Below are 21,124 nucleotides of genomic sequence, written 5' to 3' on the forward strand. Positions count from 1 at the left end.
TTTTGAATGACAGACTCTGTGTCATGAACTTACGGTGGCCGTGAGGGGCCAGGACGCTGCAAACTCAACACAACACGAAAAACGAGCTGCAAATGTCACAACACAACACATTAAGGAAAAACGTGCTGCAAATGTCACAACACAACACATTAAGGAAAAACGTGCTGCAAACTCCACAACATAACACATTAAGAAAAACGCGCTGCAAATGTCACAACACAACCACCGTATGAACTAGATGTCCACATGCACCACTTTTTAATAAAGTTCCTGACAAATGTGAGCAAAATCTATTGACCAACCCCTGTGTATCCATATCTAGGTGTAAACAGTCTGCTTTTCACCTAGGCCTACTGGCCATATTTGCATGTCAAAAAAGTAGGCTATCTTTATTTTCTTAATGCTCGTATGTTCATGACAATATGGCATAGATACATTAGTGAGAGACACCTGTGACCACCCTCCAACTTTTTCCCCCATCACTTTACTCACCGGCCAGGAGGCAGCAGGACCATCCAGGTGGCTGTGCTCTTTGTACTGAATCACAGTGAAGGACTCAGATCCAGACTCTGACTGTGGTGAGGAGCTGCCACATGAACAGAGGAAAGTCTCTCCCTGGTAGACTACTGTACCAACCAAATGGAAAACCAAATGATGGGATGTTTGATGGTATCTGTCTGTTGACCGCATAGACTGGTTGACCAAGCCTACCTACAAGAAGAAGAAGGGTGTGGATTAACAACCTTTTTTTTTTTTTCAACTATTCCTGGTAATAATATTTTGAAACATAATCTTATTTTCCTAAAACAAAACCAAGGAAGGTGGAACAGAGGGGGGCGACAGTGCTCCGTGTGGTTGCAATACCTATGTCATAAAGGGGAAAGCGAAGAAGAAGGGGAGAAAAGAAGGGGGGGGATCAGACACAGAGACAGGGGTAGAAGAAGCTGTTTGATGCCTGCTCCATTGTTAACTTTGCAGGCGCTGAGGTCTCTGTCTGTCCCGTCTGGACCTGCTGCCTGCTGGCACTCCACAGCACCAGGCTAGCCTTGTGCTAACTAGCTAAAGGGCTCGGCTCGGCTCGGCTCGGCTCGGCTGGGTTGAGACAGCGGCTGAACCAGAACCGACAGGACAGGCACCGCCACATCTCACTTCAAGAAGTGAACGGTAAAGTTAGCGAGCCCGAGCCACTTCTCTTCTCTTCTCTGGCTTGAAACTGCTGCAGCTCGAGCAGCTCGCGCCAGTGTGACGGTGCAGTCAGAGCTAGCTTAAAGTTGTCTGTTGGTTTACTGTTGTAGCCAGGTGGGAGGTCCCACAGCAGCATGTTGGGAGCAGTGTTGGGCACGTTACTTTTTTAAAAAGGTAATTAGTTATAGTTACTAGTTACTTACCTACAAACAGTAACGGGGTTGGTAACTGAATTACTACATTATAAAAGTAAGTAATTACCAGGAAAAGTAACTATTGCGTCACTTAAAACAATAAAACAATGTTAAAATGTACTTGGACCCGCCCCCCAAACCCCTAAAGCCTAAGTTACCACACACATAAAGACATAACCTTCCGTTTATCTGGAACTAACCAACTCGTTCCAGTTGTTGATGTCTGTTTTCCGACTTGATGGACTGAAAAAACGTGTGTAGAATGTAGGTTACACTTTAACGGGTGTATTATTTTGTGACGGGACTTCTTCAGTCAAGCAGTGGTGCATTTTATTGTCCGTAGGCTAACGGTAACGGCAATATAAGGGGAAACCGTAACGTTAACTTATTTGATTACTCGTTACTGAAAAAAGTAACGCCGTTATCTAGTGTGCGGATGGTTGACACGTTGATTCATGTTCAGCTCCAGGTTCTTTGTTGATGGTTTTTCTCATTTCAGTAAAATCAAGTCATAGATGACCAGCTTATTAAAGCAGAAGTAAGCGGAATGTTTTTGTTAATATAAGTCTTAAATAGTTGTATCTTCCGACAGCAATCACTTCTATAGAGTGTTTGGTCTGAAACACGGGTCTGTCAGTCACTCTGCTCTGCTGTAAGCCCAGGAGAAAACTTCTTGTATACTTCCTTGTATCCTAGTACAACCTTTATCCAATGAGGAGAGAGAACGGCATGTCTGCAGCCAAGGGACGCGCGTGAATGTGGTGATGTAGGGACGAGGACCAATAGATCCATGACGAGGGCGGGGGCTGCTAACTCCATCGGTTGACAAGAAGTTAGCCAAAACGACCGGATCGCTTACTTCTGCTTTAATAATCAGTAGGTTATACTGGTATTATCTAAAGATCAGTAGGCTACACAATGTTGTGACATAGGCTGATATGTAAATCAGTGTTTCCATGAAGCAGAGGCCCTTCAGGTGCATTCATAGATCTGCCTGTCTAACTCTTGTTTCATGTCCTTATTGATGAAAGGTGTGGTACAATCCAGCTGCAGGATGGACATGTCCAGCAGGTTGATGGTTTGGCAACAGCTGGCCGAGAGCTGTGGTCTCATCACGGTCCAGCAGGGTGTCCAGCAGGTGTGGAGGCTGCTGCTGCTCTGCCTGGTCTGCAGACTCTGCTTCAGACTGGGTGAGCTGGACAGAAAGCCTCGTCTGAACTGGAACATTTGGATGTTGACCCACTATCAACCAGATTAATGCAGTAAAGCTGTTGGACTTGAGACCACACTTAAATTTTTGTCCTGCTTGTTTTCCCCAGGAGGCGTGTCCACCCTGAAGCATGTGGTGTCGATGTTGACTGGGATGTACAGCCTCTACCTGTTCTTTGAGTTGCACATGTTGTGGGTGCTGCTGCTCAGCGCTGTCTGTTACCTGGTTCTGCTGCTCAGTCGCCACTCCAACACCAAAGGCCTCTTCCTCTCGGCCATCATCCTCGTCTACCTGCTTGTTGGGTAAAAAAAACACATATTACATATAGAGGGCTGCAACTAAGGATTATTTTAATTATCGATTAGTCTGTCGATTATTTAAACGATTAATCGATTAGTTGTTTGGTCAATAAAATGTTAAAAATTGTTGAAAAATATCAATCAGTGTTTCTCAAACCACCAGATGACGTCCTCAAATGTCTTGTTTTGTCCACAAACCAAAGAGAGACTCAGTTTATTGTCATAAAGGAACAAAGAAACCAGAAATATTCACATTTAAGAAGCTGGAATCAGAGAATTTGGACTTTTTTTCTTTAAAAAACTACTCAAATGATTATTAGATTATCAAAATAGTTGACGATTAATTTAATAATTGATTATTGTTTGATTAATCGATTAGTTGTTGCGGCCCTAATTACATACTCCATCTGTCGTGCGTACCATAATGTTAGATGGTGAAAAATGTCATCCCTACTTTCATCACAGTGACACAGCCACAGAAATCCGGACCAACATACCATCTGATTTTCTTGAACGTTGTTGAATGACTGTTAGTTTACAATCCTTTGAGTAGTTTCACTGTTTCCTCAGTAAGTAATGAAGCAATCCTTGTAGTTTCTGGTGTAGAGTTTAAGTCTTGTAACATCATCTACATACCTCTTCATTTCAGAGAGTTACATTTAATTGACATGGTGACCTGGCATAAAATAAGAGGTAAATATTCCATCATACTAGTTTTCTTTATTTGTGTTAGGTCCTCTCCCTGATTTTACAGTTCAGGTTGCAGATATGATAAGGTGCTTGGGAAAGCATTATTTCTTTTTTATTTATTGTGTGTGTGTGTCAGGCTCTCAGATGGTGGTGGCCATGAAGGCCATCTCTCTGGCCTTTGACCTGGACAGAGCAGCAGTGGGAGGCCTGCCCTCCCCAGCTGAGTTCCTGGGCTACGTTCTCTTTGTGGGTACGGTTGTGTTTGGTCCTTGGATCAGCTTCTCCAGCTATAAGAACGCCACTGAAGGCAGGAAACTGGTGAGTTCTTGATATTCATAGCTCCACCTGTCCTTCCCGTGTTGTGCCCCAGTTGTATCACATTCTCTGTTGTAAACAGTTTTCTTGTCTGTAACAACATCTTTGTCACGTCTGTCCGTCCTGGGTGAGGGATCCCTCCTCTGTTGCTCACCCTGAGCTTTCTCCGGGTTTTCCCTGTTAAAAGGGTTTCCATGGAGTTTTTCCTCAGTGGATGTGAGGGTCTAAGGACAGAGGATGTTGTTATGATGTCATGTGAAGCCTTTGAGACAAACTGTTGGTAAAAACGGGCTATACAAATAAAATTGCCTTGCCTTGCCTTGCCTTGCCTACTGAGTTGGTTTGTTCATCAGACCTGGTCTTGGCTGTGGAACTCCTCCATCAGTCTCCTGAAGAGTCAGCTCTGCCTGCTGGTCTCCACCTGCATCGCCCCTTACCTCTTCCCGCTGTTCATCCCCATCTATGGAAACACAGTCACAGACAAGTAAGTCAAAGTTTGATTTAAATCTGCATCCTGCAACTTAAAGGAGAATTCCGGTCATTTTTGACCCCTAAATCCCGATGGTCAGCCAGTGTTGGGGGGAGCAAAAAACGCGACTAAAATTGATGCAGGCAAACCGGAGTTACACCATGGCTAGACTGCACTAGGGAAAGAGACATCGCTAAAGTATGGTAAAGTATTTTCAACCACAACAAACACTCAAAAAACAATCAACATCTATGGTACATAACTGGAATCCTTATGACACACCACTGAACTCATATAAACAGTATAAACTTTGTGTTTTTGCATGTAGCCACTCGCCTCAAGTAGCCTAACTCTGAAACAGCTGTCTGAGGTGAGTGATTACATGCAGAAACACAAAGTTTATACTGTTTAAACTCAGTATAACTGTACAGTTTGAGTTCAGTGGTGTCATAAGGATTCCAGTCATGTACCATAGATGTTTGATTGTTTTTTAAATGTTTGTTGTGGTTGAAAGAATTGCCCCCATACTTTAGCATTGTGGCTATCCCTAGCTCCGTCTAGCCATGGTGTAACTCCGGTTTGCCCGCATCAATTTTTTTTTTTTTTTTTACTTTATTTTTATTAAAGAGAAACACAAACATTCCTTGACAACATCACAAATTATGTATGACAGTGCTAAAGACAAGAAAAAAAAAAACAAAAAAAAAAACCTTTTGGGCCCAGAAAGCTTAATAATACACATGAATGAAAAATAATAAATACATAAATAAATAAATAAATAAATAAATAAATAAATAAATAAGTGGACAGACATTCCAGCATACTGTGGGGTTCCCCTCAGTTAGAGAGGTATCTTGCTATAGGTAGCCACCTCCTCACAAAAACATCAGACCTTAATTGTAATTTAGCAGTTAAAGCCTCCATTCCATACACCTCCCTCAGCTTCTGTTTCCACTGTGCCACTGTAGGTGGCTGTGGATTCATCCATTTTATTGTCACCATTTTCCTAGCAGTCATCAAGAGTATATGTAACAAGTGCTTTTGGTCTCTAGTGTACATGCCTTCAGGAGTTAGATCGAAAAGAAACTGACTTGGGATAAATGGTATATTAATTCCCAGAACTTTATCTATCTCGTTCTTTACCCCCTTCCAAAAAGGAAGCATCACTGGGCAATCCCAAAATATGTGTGAGTGGTCGCCAACCACTCCACACCCTCTCCAACTGCCCGCATCAATTTTAGTGACGTTTTTTGCTCCCCCCAACACTCAGGACAACGATTTAGGGGTCAAAAATGACCAGAATTCTCCTTTAACAAGTCTTGCCTGTACAGGACAACACCTTGTCACAGTCCACTGGTTTGCGATCAGACTGTCTGTCTTTCTCTTACTGCTTCCAAGACACATTTGACAAAGGTAAGGCTGGTTTTCTGAGTTAGATGTAGCAGCTTCCTCCTGTTTACATTGAGACCAGTACAGGAGACGGTTAATATCTGAACAACAGACACTACTACAGCATCAGTGATAACAATGCTACAATAATCCACCATGTGCAACTCAGATACAACTCTCTGAACACATCTCCTGGTTTTCTTGTTGTCATGGAGATGGTACAGGTATCATGTTGTGACCTAGTGTGGAACTGAAAGGACCATACCAGTGGTTTTGTATTCTGTCAGTTCTTTTCTGTTGCTGATGGCAGGGCTTTATCATTAAAGAGCAGATGAAATAATGACACGAACACTGTAGTGACTACACTGTTAAGCATTAGTAAAGCATTCTTAAATACATGGGTCATTATTTATAAAGATTCCTCCTACACTGAAATAATCACTCTGTAATCAACACAGTTACAATTGTTTATCTCAGGATTAATAAGATCATCAATAATAAAACATATATAAACACATTCACTGACCATTAGTGCAGGGCTAAGTCATTGTATGTAAAAGTGCATAGCCTAATAGTTTGTAAATCATTTACTGACATTTTATCAATGATCCAATGAACCACTGACATCTCCTGAATAACTGGTTTGTCAGTGATATGATACTTGATTTATAAATGATGAATTCGTAATTTATTAACTAATTTAACTAGGGCCGGGACTCGATTAAAAAAATTAATCGAATTAATTAGAGGCTTTGTAATTAATTAATCGCATTTTAATCGCATATAAATATTTGACCTGAGAACAGTGAGAAGCATTTTTTTTCACATGGATTTTAGTATACCATTGAATGACTGAATACATAAGCTTAAGCATTCAAGGTGGTACTTAACCAAGACCAACAGACTTAATTCATTAATCGATATTTGATACATACAGATTAAATGGTCTTTCCTTCCAATACACTATGATGATTACTGTAGTATTTAACTAGGCTACTTAAATCACAGTAGCATAAACTGATTTGTTGAACTCAGCCTGATGTAAACATCAATAAAACTCAGTAACCAATCACTCAGGCAGCTCCATGTTGTCCCTGTGTGATGTTCAGGGACAGGTCAGGACAGTCTGAAGACAGACAGCTCTGAGGGTGAATGAAGTCCTATCATAATGAGATGAGATGCACCTGTGACAGTGACAGGTCATAGATATAGCGCTGCAGCTGAGCAATTAGCGCTATATAGCGCATTTAGCGTGCGCCCGTGTCTGTGTATCTATGTGCAGGCAGAGATCAGAGATGGTGTTTTAAATAACCATGCTAGCGTTTCACCAGCTCTCATCTCTGCCAGTCAGCCTCTCAAACTGCCGCCTCTCTCGCGTGCGGGCGCACCGCACGTAGACACACGTCAGAAAAAAAAAAATTCAAATTTTTTTTAATAAGTGCGAATAAAATGCGTTAATTTTTTTTAACGCGTTAATTTTTGTGTAATTAATTAATCGTAATTAACGCGTTAAAGTCCCGGCCCTAAATTTAACACATTATAGATGAGCTCATTAATCCATAGTTAAACATTTACAACTGTGTTTAGGAATTAAGTACTAACAATATTTACTTAGGAATAGTGCTTAAAGGGACAACAAGGAGTTTCTATTTGGTTATAAAAAAAAGTCTCACGTTAATGTGGATGAATCTACGTTACCACTTGTTAATGGGTCCATTTTCGATAAATATATCGTTTTGTCTCTATCATTATTTTGTTATTATTAGTGGTGGTGGAAATGCTGGTCGAGCCGACCAGCGTTTCTTTACTTTCGGTTTCGTGGCGAGTCATGAGAATAACGCCGCCGAATCGCCGTTTATGGTCGGAACTACGACAGAATCTGATCGTCTTCCAACCTCTGACTTTAATTCTTGATGAATGAAAACATGAGTCTGTCTTGCGCCGGTCAAAGAATTTCATGGTGCGCGGAGGCTCATAAATGTAGTGTGAAAACACTTCGCTTTTCCAAAACTCCTCCTTGTCCCTTTTAACTAATGTTTTTAATAGTTATAATGATAACTATCAATTTTAACACAGTTACAATGTGCTTTACATGCTAATAGTTACTTCTTAGGAGGCCTGAGTACAACACCACTGAGGACTTGTGTTGAAGCAGACGGTGTCATCACGTGTGTGTCCTTGATGTGCTGTGTTGTGCAGGTGGCTGCGTGCCTATGAGAACGCAGTGTCCTTCCACTTCAGTAACTACTTTGTGGGTCACCTGAGCGAAGGCACCAGCATGCTGGCTGGAGCCGGCTTCACCGAGGAGAAGGAACACATCAGGTGGTACGTTCAGACTGTTGTTGTACACCTGTGATGACGATGAGAACAACACATGTATGCAGGTGTAAGCACAACTCTGGGCAAATGACAAATTTAGATTTTGTTTCAGGCTGTGATTCTTTTCTTTGATTTAAGACAAACAGACGAGACCACACAGAACTGAAGAGAACATTGAGTGTAAAAGAAGAAAAAACATGTAAAATGATGGAGGTTCAGGAGTTGTGTACGGTGGCCCTGAGAGCTCAAAACACATTCAGAAACACAAATGCAGAAAATGACTGCATGGATTTGACAGCGCCCTCTGCAAAAACTCACTAGAGAAGTGACAGATCTGGCTAAGTTTAGTTAACGGTATATATTTGCATTAATATTTTTAATCATGCAATATTGTTGTTCTAATAAAACAGACAAAGCTCTTTGTCAGACACCACTAACAGGTGGCCTTCTTCACAACTCCCAAAGTCAAGAAGCACTGAACAAAAGAGCACCACACAGTCCATCACAGTCTCCTGAAACACAAAGTTTTTTGAGCTCCCAGGTGCCACCGTAGTTATATACTGCCCACAGTGAAGGTCATTTGAAAAACACGATGGGTCAGGTGTTTAATTGGCTCCCTTTGTCAAAACAAAGTTAACCAATCATCAGCCAGCTGTCACACTAATTCATGATGCGTGTGTGTGTGTGTGTGCGCAGGGATATGAGTGTGGTGAAGCCTCTAAGTGTGGAGATGCCTCGCTCCATGGTGCAGGTGGTGACGTCCTGGAACATCCCCATGTCCCAATGGCTCAAAACCTGTGAGTGTGATTAGACTATTCGACTATCGATTAATTGTCGATAAGAATTTAATAGATTAAATGAAATGAATTGCAATTAATCGATCCTTTTCAATGGGAGTTTTTCTGTGAAATGTAAACAAGCAAAGCCGACATAATGTAACGGATCTCTGTGTAAATGTGTGCAGCGCACTGATCACACAAGGGACAGAGGAGGTGTAAAGAGACAACAACACTGTTACCTAGTTGTAGCTATAGCCTACGGGACTCTGTACCATCCCTAAAACGCCGCCGACCAGTGAGTAATGAGTTAAAAAGCCGCCGACACTGATCACTGCCTGAGGAGTTAGCCTGAACGCAGCTCAAATCCACCCGATGCCTGGTCCCGACCAGGTTATGTTCAGAGTTTAATCATAAAATCGGCTATAAAAGCGCCGCTGTTTCACTATTTAACTCATTTACAGCTGCATCACCTTTACTTTGAAAGTCCAGTGGAGCTGGATCAGAACGGAGCGTTTGTACGGAGGGAGAGATCAGCTGATCTGCTGCTGTTTTGTTGACTTTCTCTCTGAGCGTCTCCAACTACAGATGTTCAGCTGAGGGAATACGCTGCTCAGCTGTTGAGCCGAGCGTCAGGAGCTCATCATATATTAGACTATAGCCTATATATTTTACTTTTATATACAGTCACCACCGAAAGAAGTAGAGCGCTCGCAGCAGTCAGATCATCAGATGGATATCGGTAAAGTTAATAATTTCACCTAATGTGGCCATGAATAAACTTAAAGGGATAGTTCACCCAAAATTCAAATTTCACTCATTATCTACTCACCCTCATGTGGACTAAGGGCTGGGAGAAGTTTCAGAGTCCTCCGGGTCTTCTCTGAGTTCCAGCGGGGCTCCGTGCAGCACTGCATGTCCATATGACGGTTGAGAACGGAGCTCACTTTTCTTTGTCCAGAAAGACACACCAAAAACCATCCAAATACCTCCATAGTGCTCGTCTGTAATGTCCCTCTTCTATTGAAGCCCCAACATGAGAAATTGTTCCAAAACAAATTAAATAAGTCTATGTTTTAAGCTTGTTTGTAGCGGAAGCTCCCAGCACTGCTCTTCCTGGTCCGTCCAAATCTCCTGCGATTTGCATTGACACCCAGTTCACGGCTCCGCAAATCGCGCGAGATTCTGGCAGAGCAACACTGGGAGCTTCCGCTACAAACAAGCTTAAAACATGTACTTATTTAATTTTTTTCGGAACAATTTCTCATGTCGGGGCTTCAATACAAGAGGGACATTACAGACGAGCAGCATGGAGGTATTTGGATGTTTTTTGTTGTGTCTTTCTGGACGAAGAAAAGTGAGCTCCGTTCGCAACCGTCATATGGACATGCAGTGCTGCACGGAGCCCCGCTGGAACTCAGAGAAGCCACGGAGGACAAACTTCTCCCAGCCCTTAGTCCACATGAGGGGGAGTAGATAATGAGTGAAATTTGAATTTTAGGTGAACTATCCCTTTAAACTAAACTAAACTTAAAGTCAGAGGAAAAATGTTTAGGGTGTTATTACTGTTCCTAAATATAAAAATGGGTCACATTGGACCCTCAACGTTATTTAAAGGTTAAATAAAGTGTTACATAAACATTTTTCATTGTGCTGTGCTCTAAAAATCAACTAACAAATGCTAGTGTAAAGTCCTGTATAAGGAATGTTCAGCTTAAATTTTCCCTTTAAATTTAGGTTCTCAGGAAAATCACCGCTTATCAGTTAATCAGTCATCGATCGATAAGGTCTATCAACTATCGATTAATGAATTAATCGATAATTTGCAAGTGTGATGAACAAAGCTGAGACACTGAACATTTACCTTTTTAGAATAATGGATTCTGAAACACTGGAAACATCTATTCTACACGAGACGTCTCTAGGACAACTGTCTGTCGTCCACAGAAGGTGATGCCTCGTGTTTTTGGCTACACAGACGATAGAACATAAAGCTTCTAGTTGTCAGGTTTTAATGACTGGACTGTGTCACTGTTGAGTGGGACATTTTGAGCAGTGATTATGTACAGTTAGGATAATCTTTTCAGCATGTTACAGTACCTGTTAATGATAATTAGGTTCAGCCCTGCTTGGCTGCATGGCAACATGTAGTTTAAAGGGATAGTTCAACATTTTGGCAAATTGGCCCATTGCTATAATCCCTATAGATGATGTGGAGCAGTTTTTCACCAAGCAGTCTCTGCATTTATCTCTAAAACAACTCTGTCTCATAACGTTCCATTATTATTTCATAGTGTGGTGAATGTGCAGGTCACAACTTGTCCACCAGAGCGTTGTGGAGTTGTTGGATTGTGTATTTGATGAGTTTGATGAGGGAAACCAAGAAATCCCATGAGCCTCCGTAGCGTAACTTTGAGCAGCTCACGGCTCTGCTCCACCGTTCTAAAAACAGCTTGCACCGACAAATAAAGGTAACAAACCTACTGTTATGACTATAGGGATTATGGCAATGGGCCAATTTGCCAAAATGTCGAACCATCCCTTTAAGGTCTGACCTCACTGTTTGATGAGACACATGTGTTTTATATGTTTACTGTGTTTACAGATGTGTTTAAAAATGCCATGAAACTGGGGACGTTTGCAGCCATCCTGGTCACGTACACAGCCAGCGCCTTACTGCACGTCAGTGACATCACACTCCTCTGTTCACACAATAAATCCACATTTTACATTCAGTCACAGTTCAGTCTTTGGGTGTTTGTGAGTTGTATTCAACAGTAAGATAGTAACACATTACAGTTCTCGTTCATTTTACTGTGGACACATTGATTGTTGTTGTCTATGGTTACAGGTGTCATTCTTGTTTATTGACACATAATTGTCAGGATGAACATGAGAGGAGCAGCTAAATCACTGGTTGACATGTCTTTTGTAAACATTGAGGGAAACACTGCAGGTCATTATCATCACATCAGTAAAAACAAATGCCTCCCTAGTTGAACTAAATGTGCTGTTTGTTTTGTTCAGGGTCTGAGCTTTCACCTGGGGGCTGTTCTGCTGTCTCTGGGATTCATCACATACGTTGAACATGGTATGAACAACCTTTCTGCTTCTACATGAAAGTATTTTACTGTGGAGCTTCACACTCATGTACCAATAGGGACTTAAAGCAGAAGCAAGCGGAATGTTTGTGTTAATATAAGTCTTAAATAGTTCTATCTTCCGACAGCAATCACTTCTATAGAGTGTTTGGTCTGAAACACGGGTCTGTCAGTCACTCTGCTCTGCTGTAAGCCGAGGAGAAAACTTTCCTTGTATCCTACAACCTTTATCCAATGAGGAGAGAGAACGGCATAAAGGGGCGGTCCTCTCTGTGTGTGCAGCCAAGGGATGCGCGTGAATGTGGTGACGTAGGGACGAGGGCGGGGACTGCTAACTCCATCTGCTGACAGGAAGTTAGCCAAAACCAGGTGGAGATATTTTGGACATCACCACTGCACTGCTCCACCGTTTATTTGCAGTGCAGTGGTAATGTCCAAAATATCTCCAACCGTTTAGTTTAAAACACAAAAATTATGCTGTTTATACTGTACACTATATGAGTTCAGTGGTGTGTCATAAGGATTCCAGTCATGTACCATAGATATTTGATTGTTTTCTGAGTGTTTGTTGTGGTTGAGAGAATTGCCCCCATAGATTAGCGTTGTGGCTATCCCTAGCGCCGGGTAGCCATGGTGTAACTCTGGTTTGCCTGCATCAATTTTAGTGGCGTTTTTTGCTCCAACCAACACTGGGTGACCATCAGGACAACGATTTAGGGGTTAAAAATGGCCGGAATTCTCCTTTAAGGGAAGGGGGTTTACCGTAAATGTAAACAGAAAACACTAATAATAAGCAACATTGTAACAGACTATACTGTAGTCATCCTTCTCAAAATGTTACTATGGTAACTGTGGTACATTGATGTTTCTGAGCATTTGAAGTGAAAAGGTTTAATTATTATGTGACGCAGTGTTTTTCAACACATGTGAACAGGGTTTTGATGCTTTTGCATGAGTTACAGAGTTAATGTTCCTAGAAATGCATTAAGAGTTGTGAGGATGATGTTTCCTACGGTGGCCCTGAGAGCTCAACACACTGCAACACAAGAAAACCTGCAAATACACAAACACGCTACAAAAACAGCACAATTGAAGGGTTTCTATGGGGGCCTGGCTATAGACGAATGCTAAGCTAACTGTAGCTACACACCTGCAATCATTTCTAGAACAGGTGATAATCTCCATCACTTCTCAAGTCAAGAAGCACTGGACACAGTCCATCACTTCATTTATGGTGCATCTGTGTCTCTGCGTGTTGCAGTGTGTTGAACCCTCAAGGCCTCTGTGTGTTTCTGATGTGTGAACTGCATCAAAGTGACTGAGGAAAACTCCCATGTTGTTGTTTTGTGTCTTTCCTCCTCAGTTCTGAGGAAGAGACTTGCCTCCATCTTCAGCTGCTGTATCATGTCACGACCTTGTAACTCTGGCTGCAGCCACAGGCACAAGAAGGTATCTTATTATATAATGTCTGAACGTATCTGGAGCTAATGCAGCTGAGTATGAAAAAACAGCATGTTTACACTGGCCACCTGCTGTTGTACAGTATTATGGCCTGTATACTGATACCAGTGAATAGGTCATAGTCACTGGGCCACATGTGTTTAACCCTGGACTTGATGAACTCTCCAAACTGAGGAAAGAGGGATATTTCTGTTCCACTCTGAGTTAGGGAGCTGTTCCTGTGGCTGTTCGACTTGACTTGTTCTTTGTGTTGTTCTCTTTAGGACTGGTGGGTACTGGTGATCAACCTGGTCTTCAGTGTCCTGGCCATCTTCCACCTCACCTACCTGGGCTCCATGTTTGACCCTGGAGTGGATGAACAGGAAGTAGAAGAGGTAAGAGCTATGCAAACCAAAAGAAAGGCCAAAAGTGTCTCTGACACTGAAGCCCTATTCGCACGGGATTAGTTTTACCTGGGGACCTCTGGTAATTTGTAATAATTGCGGAGGACGTCTGTGATCCCGTGCGAATGCGCCATGTCAGTCATTTGTAAAGTAAAAATTCCCTCGCAGATGACCTACTATATTTCACCAAAGACCGACGTCCCGTGGTAAAACTAGTCCCGTGCGAATCTGCATCTCAGTAATTGAGGGGCATTTTTTGTTTTTATTGCGCGCCTTTTTCTACTTCTCCCCCAGTTGAAACCAGACTGTACGGGTTGAAACATGGAGGCTGCGGTGGAAATTATGAGCGGCATTTTTGACACCATTTTAGGTGCAACTACAGTCTCGTCTCGGTACTGGAGACCCATTTGAAGAAACAGATACATAAAAAGAGCGAAATTTCAGAGGATGTTGACATGCGGCTTTTTACTACAAATGTCATGACGGCCCGTTATTGCGACAACTGCACTGTTGCGAAGTCACGTTGCTGCTTTGACATTTTATTTACATTTGCTTCGCACAGCTGCACAGCTTTGACGTCATATCGGAGCCATGTCAGTAAATTTGAGTAAAATACAGATTTCACTTATCCCGTGCGAATGCACCGCAAGAAACACAGACGTGGGGGGGAATTTACAAATCACCAGACGTCCCCAGGTAATACTAACCCGTGCGAATAGGGCTAAAGGCTGTCTTTAGACTACATGGTTGCCCAAGTGGCCCAATTCCGATTATTTTCCTCTCTAGTGGCACAGATCTGGGGCCGTATTCACAAAGAATCTTAAGGTTAAAAGTAGCTCCTAAGGGCCGAATTTAGGAGCAACTCCTAAAAAAAGTGGGCGTGTCAGTCTTAAATTTAGGACTCCTAGTTTTTTAAAATAAGAGTAATTCACAAAGTATTTTATGCCTAAAAGTAGCTCCTAAGTCTGGGAGAGCTTAAAAGTCCTGGTGAGGACTCCTAACTCAGTAAGACCTATTCACAAAGAATCGCAAATGGCTGCAACCAGGCAAATGTATGGAGGACTGCGAATTGCTGCAGAGGGGGGTGCTGGAGCACCTGCCCCTTTGCCCATTGATGCCCAAAGTGCCTTTTTGTCGGTGTTCTTTTTTTTTTTTTTTTTTGGGTCATCTATAACATTTTCGCTATAAAACAGGAGTAGTGACGGTGACGGACTGGCGCCGGCACTCAACAACCAATCACCGTGTTCAGCGCCTCGAATTCGTGCACGAGAATTGACGTAATCCATAGCAACGGGGCGTCACCAGGGGCGTCACTCTTACTTTGCTCTTAGTGATTTATCCTTAGTAAGAGTAGGTCTCAGCGGCTTTGTGAATAGCTTTTAAGAAAAAACTCCTACGTAAAAACTTTTAGTGCGAGTTAGGAGCACTCCTAGCGGTAAGATAAAAGGCTTTGTGAATACGGCCCCAGATCTGTAACATGAACGTGTAAACGGGAAAAAAATTAACATGGAATCGGATTCAGGCCCCCATCATGTGGAAAATCTGACACAAATCAGATATCTGTAGTCTAAACAGACAGATGGGATCTGTCCTGGCAATGCGTGTTGTACGTCATCAATAATAATATTAATTCCCATGCCCACATGTTTCGCTGAACCTCTGTAGACCTGTGATTTTTTCCTCACTAGTGTGAAAGAGAGCACACAAGACAAGCACCAGATTTCACATTTGTCTACTGGCAAAAACTGAAATGATTAGAATTAGAAAAACAAACACTGACTGTACACACACGTGTCCAAGAGGATCTGATCCTCTGGCTAGGGCTGGGCGATATGGACCAAAAGTCATATCCCGATATATTTTGTCTGAATATCGATATACGATATATATCCCGATATTTTTCCGCAAAGTGAGAGCAAATGTTCAGTCAAAATTAAAGCCAAATATGACAAGTCACAGGTAGTTTTATTGAAACCGGCTATTTCACTGAACAGTTGCAAAATCAAATTAAAGCCGCAAGCGGCGATGACGGGCCCTCGCTCACCCATGCGACCGTGGGGCCTGAGGCATGCCGGGGCTGCAATGTTTTGTTCGTCCACCAGGTGGCGCTAAGCAGTTGTGGGCGGGTGCGTTCAGGGGCGGCCCCTCATCACTCATGTGAAGTTTGGAGTGAATCGGACAAAGTATGACGGAGTTATGAGCAGTTAATGGTTCATCCACAAGGGGGCAGTAATGGGATGCGTGCGGGTGTGTTCAGGGTCAGTCCCTCATCACACATGAGAAGTTTCGTGGAAATCGGACAATGTTGATGTAAAATATGGCACTTCCTGTTTCCACTAGGGGGCAACATGAGTGAGATCGCCTATGAGCATATGGAGACTTTGAGGTCGTGACCCTGGACCTGTGTACCAATTTTCATGTTGATACGAGTTCAATAAAGCCATCAAAAAGCCAAACGTATTTACATGGCGAGGAATGGTCGCCACGTCGCCACACGGTCGCCATTACTCGTAGCTTCACAGCGTTCATGATGTAGCTTCACCACCTTAGTCTGCATGTTTTAGAAGTGGAATGAAGTTGATGGGGTGAACTATGTGCCATCTGTACACGTTAAGGTAAAACCTGGCCACTTCCTGTTACCACCGGGGGGCGCTATGAGTGACGTAGGAAATTAATATATCGGGACGTTCAGGGCGGAGCCGTCATCATGTCTAGCAAGTTTGAAGCTGATCAGATAAAGTATGTGGGCATGAGAGCTGTTCGAAGGTGAAATGGCGAGCAAACGAAAAGTCGCCAAAATCCTCAAGGCCCCAGAAGCCACGCCCTTTGACGTAGAGACCTGCGGAGCACAACTTTTGATCAGAGTGGCATCTCGGTGGTCTCCAGCCAATTTGAAGTCAATCGGACAAAATCCCTAGGAGGAGATAGATCAAACAGGTCAAAAATTCAAATCAAAATGGCCGACTTCCTGTTGTGATTTCACCATGACATAAGAGGCTTTTTTGTGCGTCTTGCCATGTTCTATAAGCCCACCAAATTTCATGCGTCTAGGTGACACACAAAGGCGGGGCTGATGTTTTGAAATTTTCTAGGGGGCGCTATTTAGCCATTTGGCCACGCCCATTTCCAACGACTTTAAAATATCAAATTTTTCGCCAGTCCTGATGTGCATGCCAAAATTTACGCGTTTTGGGGCATGTTGAAGCCTCCAAAAATGCGATCCTTTTGAGAGAAAAAGAATGAAAGAATAATAATAAACAGAGCAATAACAATAGGGCTTTCGCTGGGCGACTTGCAGTCGCCGCTCGGGCCCTAATGAATAAATAATAAACAGGTTTCTTCATCTGGTTCATGAATAAATGTTCAGTTGCTCAAATAACAAAATATAAACATAAATACTGCCTGACAAGAGTACCTTTTTTGAAATCAAAGTAATGGAGTAATGGATTTTAGAAGGCGTGATTCCATAAGGCCTCTTCTAAGATCAATGTTAAAAGTTGGCTGGAAATTTGAAAATATTGTCATTATCATGTATAATTTAAGACATTTCTGTAACATAAACACCAGCTATAGCAGAGTCTTATAGAAAGGCACTCTTGAAATAAAAAAAAACTATCAATTGTCTGCACTAAAAACTAAAAAACAACAACTGCCTTGTGTCTCTGTTATTTCTCAGAGATTTTTTTTTTTAACCTGGAGTCACGTGACGTGCCCCACGTCTTTTCCGGTCAGTCGTCATGGAAACGTCACGTGACACTCACGGACCCACGGTTTGGACCACAAACCTTTTTACGAGCTGTATCTGGTGAAAGCACCGCGGCTCACAGAGGTCTGGAGCTCTGACGCTGCTGCAGGGGACGACGTGCTAACGGCTAATAACAGCTAACAGCCGTGCTACAGCAGCTGACTGAGCCTCTAGAGCCGCGGCTCGGCTCGTTAACGGCAACGAGATCGACGTGGACTCGTGCGTTCCTCTCGGTCAGCTGGTGAAGCAGCGGTCTGAAGCATGAATAAAATAGTTAGAGGAGGGACGGAGCGGAGCGCGGCGAGCAGTGCAGGGAGCTCCAGATCAGCAGCCTGAATGGAGCAAGGATCACAGCGCAAATTTGAACTATATCGATATATGCGATATGGTCAAAATCCATATCCCATTAAAAAATATATCGATATATTTTTTATATCGATATATCGCCCAGCCCTACCTCTGGCACAGATTCACTGTCACTGCTCATCTCACCACAGCTCCGCTCCACACAGCCACTTCACTAACTTTATTTAGACAGACTAGATGTTCACTTTGTAAACAGTGACGTGTTGGATATACACTCTGAGCACCAGACTCACCTTCGTCTAGAATTATTATGGAATTATAACGTGATGTGACGTAAAAAAAAAACAAAAAACACTATTTTATCTCCTCTTCAGCGGGTTGTTTGACGCAGGCAAAGCAGGTGTGAATGCAGATATCAGACTTCTGATACAACATGTCAATAGACAGTCAAACAAATCAGATATAGGTAACAAATTGAAATTGGACATCAAGGCCTGCAGTGTAAGGACGGCTGTGGACCAGGGTGCACGTCTCTCTGACTCCTCACACACATGACACTGACCTCACGCAGCATGTTTTTGACCATAACTCAAACATTCATGTACTTAATATGACATAATTCAACACAAATGTCCAGCAGAATAACACATGGGGAGTACAGTAATACTATACTATCTCCCATCATAGCAACACTTTACTTTCAGGTTGTCGAGCACAGATTCTCCCAGACACAAAATCACACACACACCTGCAGATGCTGCTGCTAAAACAACATCAACTCACGTCTCTGTGTCATGTGTTACACAAAGACCGACACGCGACACAGCGAACTGATGGATGTGAGTGCTGTCAGTTGCAATGTTATTATCGTTAACGAAAACGAACGAAATGACGAAAACTAGAATTGAAAAAACATTTTCGTTAACTGAAATAAATAAAAACTATAAACAAATGAAAAAACGATAACTGAAACTGTATTGTGTATTTACAAAACTAACTAAAACGTACTGAAATTATAGATAAAATTCCCTTCGTTTTCGTCTTTGTCAGTTTCGGATTGATATGAAATCGATTCAAGCTATTTCACTCCAGCAACTGTACGTGAGCTGGCACCACACGGCACCTCACGGTCTGCCACTTCCCGTGACCAAACGTCCCTAGAAAGACACTCGGGATCGGTAAGTTATGCTTCCAGAACTCTATGGTTGAAATCGCGTGCGATGTTTATCCTCATATTGATTAAACCAGACGCGTTCCGACGCGTGCTGAAGCCCGGACCAGACGTGGCCAGACTCGGTCCAAGCCCGCGTGACCGATTAGGTCGACCTGACAGGCCCGTTGAGAACTGAAATGTAGCAGCCCATACAGATCCGTGAACATCTGGGAGCTCAGAAGAACAGACAAGCTGCCCACTCAGAGAGCAGAAAGACTGTGTGTGCGTGCGTGCGAGTGTGAGAGAGAGAACCCCCCCCCCCCCCCCCCCACAGACACACACACACACACGCTCGAACAGGAAAGACAGAGGCAGTGTGTGAGTGAGTGAGATTTTATATTATTCCACCTATTTTTAATTTTATTCTAATACAAATGCCTCATCCTGAACCAGTTGTTATGGACAGAAGGCATTGTAATGTTAACATAGAAAAGCTAAGCACATCAGCATCAAGCTGAGGTGGAGAAGTATATTATCAGCTGTCTGGCTCTGTGCACTGCCAGATAAAAGTGCACTTTAAATGTCCAAAACATTTGCTGTGTTCACTTTATGCTACTTTATGTCAAATACAATACAACATGCGAGGTAGGCTACTGTAGGCCTATTACTGCACTGGTACCTATGTCAAAAAACTGCAGTAACTGAACACATTTGTTAAATGGTATATTTTGAGTTTTATTACACAATACTTGCTCTGATCTTTTTGAATCAACTAACAAATAACCCAAAGTATGAAAAAACTAACACTAAAACTAATAAAAACTAAGCGTTTGGAGAAAAAAAATTAAAACTAACTAAAACTAGCAAACCCACTCTAAAAACTAATTAAAACTAACTGAATTAGAGAAAAAGAAGTCAAAACTATTCTAACCTTGGTCAGTTGTTTGATCCAGGTGTGTGAATGATTCTCCTGTTTGCAGGGCTACGCAGCCATCCACACCATCCAGAGGTGGTCGGACCTGGGCTGGGCCAGCCACTGGCTCGTGTTGGGCTGCTGGCTCTTCTACTGTCTGATCCAGTGAGGCGGAGCAGACACGGAGGACGTGGTGTGGACGCAGTGGGTTTGTGTCAGTGGACCTGATGGGACTGAAGGAAGAGGACCTGCTCTGCTGAAGGACAGAAGGACCTGTGGGATCAATAGACCCGATCAGAGCCGTGATCGGTTCAGGAGGAGATGAGTGGACATCGGTACTGTACGAGCCCTGTGCAGCGACGGATCATTCCAGGACATGTTGACCTGAGCTGCATTTAAATGTGTTACTCAACTTTTTCAACCTCCTGCTATACTCAGCCTGTAGCCAGCTGTGTGGACAGATGTGAACTGCTGCTGTCATGTTGCACGTCCAAAAGCATTTTATCAGTTTCAAGTATCGACATTGATTCTTCTGTTACAACTGAACCTGTGTGTGTGTGTGTGTGTGTGTGTGTGTGTGTGTGTGTGTGTGTGTGTGTGTGTGTGTGTGTGTGTGTGTGTGTGTGTGTGTGTGTGTGTGTTTTCTATTAGATGTAAACAGGCTCATAACCTGAGATAATCAGCAAAGTGACAGCGTGACCAGGCTGCACACATCACAATAATATTTTTTTTCTTGTTTCATGACCTACCTCAATAAACATGTCTCAAAATAACAACTGAATATTTTTGACATTCATAATGAACCCTATAATGTGTGTGTATAATTCTAATCTTTTCTCATAGAGAGTGCAAAAGCAAAGAGTGCAAAGCATGGAGCAGGAAATTGGTGAACAACACAAACAGACTATTTCTCTGGTCTCAGAGGAACGTGAGCAAAGTGTCCAACATGTGGTGGATCTGGTAACATGAAGGATCTGTGGCCTGGTGGATGGACTTGGACCCCACCTGTCCTCTCACCTGTGTCTGGTCAATCATTAATGTGTCTGTTTTTCCACCCAACACGGAAACAGCAGGACCGAAGTCTGCGAGGATCGTCTCCAACGCCGCGAGCCTGATCCAGGGACGCCACGGGGTTCGTTCATCCAGATGTTGGCCAACGTGAAGCCTTTCCGTCCGACTGCCTGAGGTGTCTCCGTCTTGTGTGTTGGACAGGTGG

At 42.9% G+C, this 21,124-nt stretch overlaps 1 protein-coding gene across 1 annotated transcript; it reads left to right on the top strand.

Annotated features, from left to right (window-relative positions):
* The first annotated feature begins 935 nt into the window (after positions 1-935).
* Positions 936-20,534, top strand: LOC310988212 (protein-serine O-palmitoleoyltransferase porcupine-like). Its single transcript, XM_083974727.1, has 13 exons — positions 936-1,164; positions 2,411-2,569; positions 2,699-2,891; positions 3,538-3,581; positions 3,715-3,896; positions 4,247-4,377; positions 7,951-8,076; positions 8,767-8,867; positions 11,452-11,528; positions 11,874-11,937; positions 13,311-13,396; positions 13,672-13,782; positions 19,976-20,534. The coding sequence occupies exons 2-13, from the start codon at positions 2,434-2,436 to the stop codon at positions 20,075-20,077; spliced, it is 1,353 nt and encodes a 450-aa protein (XP_083830853.1). The 5' UTR covers positions 936-1,164; positions 2,411-2,433; the 3' UTR covers positions 20,078-20,534.
* The last annotated feature ends 590 nt before the right edge of the window (positions 20,535-21,124 follow it).

Source organism: Trachurus trachurus (genome assembly GCF_905171665.1).
Source record: "Trachurus trachurus genome assembly, chromosome: 7".
Taxonomy (NCBI): domain Eukaryota; kingdom Metazoa; phylum Chordata; class Actinopteri; order Carangiformes; family Carangidae; genus Trachurus; species Trachurus trachurus.

Excerpts from the sequence above, each read along its gene's own strand:
- LOC310988212 (XM_083974727.1), top strand. The coding sequence starts at position 2,434 with ATGGACATGTCCAGCAGGTTGATGGTTTGGCAACAGCTGGCCGAGAGC. Across the intron at positions 2,892-3,537 it reads CTCGTCTACCTGCTTGTTGG|AGAGTTACATTTAATTGACA; the intron begins GTAAAAAAAACA and ends TCTTCATTTCAG. Across the intron at positions 8,868-11,451 it reads GTCCCAATGGCTCAAAACCT|ATGTGTTTAAAAATGCCATG; the intron begins GTGAGTGTGATT and ends CTGTGTTTACAG.